We start from the raw sequence: 7,965 nt of genomic DNA, 5'->3' as shown, positions 1-7,965 counted from the left end.
AAATTGAAAACTAACAAAACTAAATCTTAACATCACAAGCTCATATCTCAATTAAAATATTAAAAATATAGCTTACAACAGTTACAAATAGTTTATAAATTAAAGCCATTCCATAAAGAAAATAATTGAAATATAATAAAAATGTCAGAAAACAGGCACAAGTTCAATATTTTAATATTTCTTTAGTCCCTTGTAACTTTCATATTAGCATGGAAAAGATTTTGTAATTTTAAATGTTTATCAATATTTGTTATACAAAAATCCAATTCCAAAATTAATATCGCTCATTTTTATGATTACAAATACTTCAAGTTCATTTTTTTTAAATTGTTTCCTAAACAAAAGTAATATAGTTCCGTTTCCATATTGTTTACCACAAATGCAAAATTATGTACTATCTAGTTTCAAGAGGAATCTTGACATACAACACGCAAGTCGCTTAGCAACTGTAGTATGCTTGAATAACGTATTAGAAAACGACTTTTAGCTGATAGTTAAAAGTAGCTGTTATATTATATGTGCCACTTGAAGATATACAGATTCTTTTCTTGTTTTTAAAACAACATTACCTGGGCTGATGTTTTTTATATAGTTTCTTGTTAAATGCTCTTTGTGAATGTCATGTGAATTTGTTACTGATGAATTCTGAAATTGATTCGTTAACTTTGGGATTTGTTAAATATTTAGGTAAATTTGCTTAAGCCTAATGTACATTACTGAAAACTTGCCAGGTTTGTTTAATCACAGCTTAAGAGTATTACTGTTATTCGATTTTTGTGATGATACATTGATGTTGATAGTACTTTATATTAATTGTATTATGTTAATTTATTTTAATTTTAAAAACTTGTCTATAGTGATTGGACGAAATTATCTTTAGGCTGAAGCATAATTAAACATTAATAATGTGTTGTAACAACTAACATGTCATTATAACAATTGCATAATTATATTTAGCCTCAAATAGGCTGTGCCTAAGCATAAATAATTAATTTAATTACTTTATTTCATTTAACAGATTTAGTCTTGTATGAACACACCATGGAAGTAATAAGTGAAATTAACTCAACCACTTATACCACTTGTTTTTATACTTAATACTTAACATCTTATATTTACTTCATTTGTACTATCTAATTAAGTGACATCATGTATAAGCTCGTTCTAAAATGTGCCTTTTTTAACTTGCAGGGTACTTAGTTTCTTTCTAGACTTCAGATTGATATTTATGCATAACTATCATAGATGAGGAGTAATTCTTTAGTTTAGGTAGGCTATTCTGTTGACATGTGGGACGTTGCACAGTTGAAAAGAAACAGTATTTGTATCTAAAGAAGTAAACTCTCCTCTGTGACCCACATAAACCCTCTTTTGATCTCTGTCTGTCTCTCTTTCTACATAGAGTGTATAATATTTTTGAGTTTATGAGAATAATGCTCCTTGAGGGATGGTTTATTTGGGGAGTCTAAGTCTCCCCAAGCCTCGTTTGTATATATACTAACCCTGATAACCATGCATAAAAAATACAACATCTATAGGAGGTATTTTACATTATATAAGCTCTCCTAATTGGAAGATATTAGAGTATAAAAAAGTATGATAACCATAAATAAGACATTTTTCTATTAGAAACAATCAAAATATAAAATTATAATTAAATGTAAATTTTCACATCCATATAGACTTACAATGCTATATGTTTAGCAAAATTTAGAAAGTAATCAAAGTAAAAGCATGCATACAACATCACCAGATAGACCATTGCACAAATTTAGAAAACCTACCTGGTGACAATCAAGTCATTATTTAAACATACTAACTTAAGAACTTTATAAAAAAAAGATTCTGATTTACTTCCTGTTTTTGAATTATAATGAATATATTTATTTCTTTTTCAGAAAAATTACCTTGTATCTGTAATGTAACAGTAGTGGAAAAAGAGCCAGTTGATAAAGTAACAATAACTTCATGGGAACAGGTAAATGTCGTACGTATTATTTCACTAGGTGCCACTGACAGTATAATAGGGAAGTGAAGATAGAAAAATTGTTCTTCCAAGTTTTTATACATATAACATTTCACTTTTATTAGCAATGGAAAAGCTATGTATTGTAGAAGATGATACCAAATATAAACTGAAGATTTATCAAAACTAATTTTATTGTTGCTTCTATAAAGCTTCAAACCTTAGTTTTTCTTATCCAGTTATAAAAAATATTTTTCATGTATTCCTTTATATGGTCTGAATAACTTGGAATTGCATCTGTAATTAAGTTTTTGAAGATATATTTTATATTATTAAACCTCTCAATGAAGCTTTTAACAAATTTAACATAGAAGATTTTGGTACGTAAATAAACAAAAAACTCAGCTAAACAACCAATTTGTAAATGATGTAGCACTTATTGACATATAGATAACATGATAAAGAAAATCCTTTTTTTCTATCAGTTATGTAACAGTTTGCAACTCCCAGTTCATATTCATATCTTAAGATTTAATACTCGAAATCAAATTATGAAACAAAATAGATAATACATGTTTTCTTTTGGATTAAGATGTGTGTTTTCACACTATATATCAACCAACCAAATGATCTTTTCAATATTATGTGAGTGAAAGCATAGTGTACTGTGACATCATGTTTTTGTTATTGTTCTGTCACTTAGAGGAATGCCTGTATTCTCCCCATTGATGTTAAGGCTTTTTATTTGGCTACTGATGGTATGCAAATCAGATGGAGCATGAAACTCAAAGGTATATTTAATGAAAAAATGCAATTGGTTTATTACCTGTTACTGTGGGTTATTTTTGATTTTATAAGTAAATAATACACTCTCTATTTCAAGAGGGAACTTAATAATTTGAATAGTATTACTGTTCTTAAAAATAATTTTAGCGATTCTTTAAATTCTTATAAATTTTAAAATGTAATATTTGTAGACTGACTTGAGTATGTTATTCTTGAATCTGTACATGTTTATAATAAACTCAGTATTAAAAGTATATGTTTCTTGGTTATTTAAATCATGTACTGATAGTCATATTTAATTAAATGTATTATTATGGACAAACTTTTAATGAGCTGAGTTTAATAATTTAAAACATTTTCTTCTGTGTTTTATGAATGCTTATAGAGTAAACTTATTGTTTTTGAGTGCAAGTAAATAGGGGCTTTTTTTTAATTCTTTAACTTTTCTTAAGAAAGTGGCAAATACAGATAAACTCTACGTCAAAATATGGTAAACACACAATCATTTTTTTAATTCTTGATTTTTAACAGAAGAAGCTGTGCCAGTGGGGATGATAGAAATTAATTCCATGGGAAAATTAAGACGTGTGACACCCAAAATGGCTAGCATGCATTCTGGACTTCCAACACTGACTGATATTGAAAGTGACTCAGAATCAAGTACCTCATCTGGTAAGTTAGGAAACAATGATCACATTATGGACTTCATAGACATAAATAAAACTCTCATTTATTTTATGTTTTCCAAGGTATGTATGGTGGAAAATTATTTTTCAGGATTGTAAGCATGCAGATTTACCTGTTTTCTAGATGCCTTTTTTTTTTAAGTCAGCATAGCTGTGAAATTCAAAAGACTTCAAGAAAAGTTAGGCTCAAGATATTTGGGATTTAGTATGAAAATAGTGAAGAGTTAACACTGATGTAACATATTTCAATTAATACCTTTTATTTCTTAAAGTAAGCCCTATCTGATGTTTTTGAAGTCAGTATTGATTTAAAAATGAAAAAACCAAAGGACACTGAGTGTGACTGTTTGTAATGACCAGTACAGTTCTGCAATACCTCCAACATTTTTTAATTGTATCTATTGATATGACTTCATAATTATCTCCATATTTTAATAGCCAATAAATCCAAATAAAAGCATTGGATTCCAAACAGAATAAGTGCTGTTTTGATATTTTTTGTCAAATTTTATGAATTTACTTTCCAAACTGTTATGTTATGCAGTTTTAGAACATATACTACATCTCAAGTAATATTGGATCAGTGCACTTTGAGAAAAAGGGAGGGTGTTTTTTTTTCCTCTAAATTCCATTTTGATCATTGATTACAACCTAAATTGTGTCACTAACCTAGGGGAATTGGCTGCTGCTACTCTGGCAAAGCAATTTCAGACATTGTGAGATTTTAAGTGCTCTCATTTCTGTTTATTAGGTGTGCTTCAAAACATGTAAAATGGTTCTTATGCAAACAAATCATAATATGGTTGTTATTTGTTTGAAACCACTGCTAGATATGACATACAATATGGTATCGTGCCGAAAAAGATATATGATCTTTCTCCATAGGATTGTTTTGATGCACCAGGTGCAGCATTACCCATAATGCCACAGTTTTAAAAGGTATTCATAGCTCCTTTAACCCTAGAATGTCAGCATGGGGTTATTATGACCCAATACCACTTGGTGTTAATGATTGAAAATTTAATGCTGGCATTCTATGGTTAACTGCAAATCAATGGCCAAATTCTAAACCAGCTGAAACTGACCAACACCATTATATTACTGCCTTATAGTTGGAATTCATATTCAAATCATTCTCTTTATTTCTATTAAACCCAGATCTGCACACCTAAGACAAACAGTGAGTAGCAGAACTTATCATCCCATTTGATTGTTATCTGTTGTAATTTAATTTTCAAGACACCATGGAAGTTGATGCATTAGTGCCCTTAACTAGTGGATAATAGGCTGTAGCTGTTCATTAAAATCCAATTTCTCTCATCGAACTGAAGATCTGAACTGTCACTAGATGCCAGATGAGTAGTTTCTTTTTATGTGACAGACACAGTATTCCATATTAGCTTATATTCCTGACGGTCATTCATTTCTTCAGCACTTTACTTACAGTATGAGTAGGATATGAATGGGTGTGGCTGAAATGCCCACATATTCATAATAACAAGGTGCATCTGGTCATTAATTATTCATCTTTGAAGAACCAGAATTTTTTGTTTTAAGATATTTCTACTCTAACTGGCTGTATTGTATGGCTATGTAACACTACATGTCAGAGCAGCATGGGATTCACATGCAAGTCCATTACTAGCTGTGGGTGACTGTTCTAATTGTTTTGGTAATAACAGTGTATATTTAAGTTGTGATATTATTCATGATTAGAATGGATACTAATATGATTTCCATGTATGGGATGCATACCACTGTTACATAAATGCTTTGGAACATATGTAATTTAAGATGATGGCAAATAAATTAAAACCAAAGTACTAAATTTAATATTTCCAATTTCCAATGCAATATAAATATAATCAGTTTATTTTTGTTGTGATATTGAAAAATGTACAGAAAATTAGAGCAGTAATTTTTTTTCATATAAAGTGTTTTTGTATGTTCATTTTGGTTGCATTGTAGATGTTTTCAAAATTATTGAGGATTATTTATTTTCCTTTGTAGAAAGAAACTTGCTTGGAGAACAGGCAACAAAACCCAAATATAGCAACAAGTGTAAAGTATTTCTTCTAGACTCTTGTCAAGGAAATGGTAAAGTTTGTTTGGTTTACCCAGTAAAGGAAGGTTGGTAATATATCTACATACACATACAAGCATTTCATCAAACATATATTAGTGTGCACTGTGACTAAACAAATGATCAGAATTTGATTTATCCTTTTTTTATTTAAAGGAAAACAAACTTAACAACATATGAAGTATATTTGCATGTCCTTAAATATCTCATGAAAGATTTCTCTAACGATAATTCACAAAAACACAACTGTTCTGGTTTTTGCAATTAAATACAAATAAGTTTTGCGCCTTTCATACATCGTTGTGTTTTTACTATTTACCTATATAGAATAAACAAAAATATTTATGAAGTACCAAACCATATCCATTAACTATTTTGTTTCTTGGCTACCTTTTCATTTGTTGAAATTCACTTGTTATTTTTTCATTCGGAATATCTAACACATTATCATTTTGCTCCTCACTTAGATATGTAAAAGTTGTTTTAGGAAAATTGTTGAATTTTGTTTCTTATGCAAGAAAATAAATAAATATTCTAAACATAATAGCACAGAAAATCTCCATACTTGTAGCATAGTTGGAGACATTAGAAGAAGTATTAGTTTGACAGATAAACATGATGTATTGTTAACCATTCTCTTAAAAAAACTTAATATAAATTACTCAAAAAAAAACAGAGTAGCATTTGTGTGTTAAAACATTTTTTTGAATCATAATATTCGTAAATTATACATTACAGTTACTTCTTTCTTGTAAACCAAACTTTGTGCACATCTTCCCTTCAGTTTTACTTGCTATACTCTTGGTTCTTTCAGATACTATTGAACCCATCTCTACAACTGTTCCAACTGTATGGTTTTTGGATAGGGCTCTAGAATGGCATTATCTGGCTTCAACAATGACATCTTACCTTCGACTGTCTCTTGTTCATTTAGGACTACCTCAATGGCAGTATACTCTCACACCATGGGGTCTACCAACTAGGGCTAAGGTATATTTTAAGCTTGTAGAATAATATATTTTGAACACATGACAGAAACTACATCTACATAACTCTTTCAGCATGGGCTCAGTCCCTGGGACCGACCTTGTAACCATTTTGTGCTTGTTATAGTTTTCATGCTATAAATTTTAAATTAGCAATTGTATGTTAATGAAATTTGGTAGATTATCAGTAAACATTACTATGCTTTCATATGCAAAATATCAAATTTTTTTATTAAATCTTAAGGTTTGTAAAGCAATGCTTTTCTCATGCCTTTTTTTTCTTTTCGCATGTTGCCTATCCATCAGGCAAAGTAATTTTCATTTTAAGATTAAAGATATTTTTATGCATCAGAAGATTTTCAAATTTTACATGCAAAATCTTTATAATGTCCAGATAGTTATCAAATGTTTCTTAAGAAAAAACTTTGGATTTTGTCTGTTATCTTCAGTAATTAATCTCTGTGCAGGTTCGGTAGATTTGACCAATCTCGTAACCACCATAAACAATTAGGAAATAAATATAAAATGACAACAAATTATAATACTGAAACATAAATGTTTAGACTAAATAGCTTAAATCTCATAACATTATAGATTTATATATATATATATATATATATATATATCTATTATTTTTATTGTATTGACCTTTCAGCCGTGCCTGGTTAACAATACAGAAGTTGCAATGACGTGGCACACATGCTCTCATGTTACTGTATCCAATGATATAAAACTGACCTTTAGTCTTCACAAAATGAACTGTCTTGGCTGTGTTTTAGTAGACAAGTATTTTGTAAAATACATTTCAATTATTATACATGATACATGTACATAGATTATTGCTCTTTAGAAATAAGTTCTTAAACATATTTTTCTGAAAACATAGAACAGTAAATAAAGAAGTAAAGGCAAACAATTATCTCTTCTAGTTAAGACAGTTATACTCAGTTGCTGCTTGATGTAGGTTGCTAAGCTTTGAAAATTTTGCACATGGAGGATATGAAACAAAATTATTTTTTTACGTTTTATATATATACAGTTGAATAACCAAAAAATCATAAATTACTATATTGATACTGTAGAATTCCACTATAATTTATCAAGCTTAGTAACTAATGCTCCCTTATATACACTTACTTCTATATATAACTTGAATAACCAATTGGAAGCTCAGAATGTTCCCCTAGTGGTTTTCTCAGCATTTCTAATGTACCTAACACCATTTCATCTTTTGAACCAAGATTACAATGAAGTAGGTTGCATCTTTAGTCTGATCCAAATTTCATATTTGTTTTAGATCCAAATACAGCTTAGTTACTAAGTTTGATAAATTATAATAGAAATCTATGTAGGTAGGTACTTGGCAGTTATTTAGATTTAAAAAATAATTGTTTCCGAAGGAAACAATTATCAATCTAGGGTGTTCGAAGATTAAACAATCCTCCTTCACCCTGCTCA

At 29.2% G+C, this 7,965-nt stretch overlaps 1 protein-coding gene across 3 annotated transcripts in view; it reads left to right on the top strand.

Moving 5' to 3' along the window:
- The first annotated feature begins 414 nt into the window (after positions 1-414).
- The window catches only part of LOC106472218 (tubulin polyglutamylase complex subunit 2-like), a 12,619-nt gene continuing 5,068 nt past the window's right edge, over positions 415-7,965 (top strand). Inside the window, exons 1-6 of one of the 3 annotated variants that reach the window (XM_013932847.2) lie at positions 415-687; positions 1,899-1,978; positions 2,670-2,757; positions 3,284-3,424; positions 5,449-5,568; positions 6,336-6,511. In XM_013932847.2, coding sequence (XP_013788301.1) covers positions 639-687; positions 1,899-1,978; positions 2,670-2,757; positions 3,284-3,424; positions 5,449-5,568; positions 6,336-6,511 — 654 coding nt within the window. In that variant the 5' untranslated portion in view covers positions 415-638. Of the gene's footprint in view, positions 732-1,898; positions 1,979-2,669; positions 2,758-3,283; positions 3,425-5,448; positions 5,569-6,335; positions 6,512-7,965 lie in introns of all 3 variants that reach the window. The other 2 variants (XM_013932848.2, XM_022400824.1) reach the window with 2 other exon arrangements.

The sequence above is a fragment of the Limulus polyphemus genome, unplaced genomic scaffold (assembly GCF_000517525.1).
Source record: "Limulus polyphemus unplaced genomic scaffold, Limulus_polyphemus-2.1.2 Scaffold5169, whole genome shotgun sequence".
Classification (NCBI taxonomy): domain Eukaryota; kingdom Metazoa; phylum Arthropoda; class Merostomata; order Xiphosura; family Limulidae; genus Limulus; species Limulus polyphemus.
This window is presented reverse-complemented; position numbering and strand designations above follow the sequence as displayed.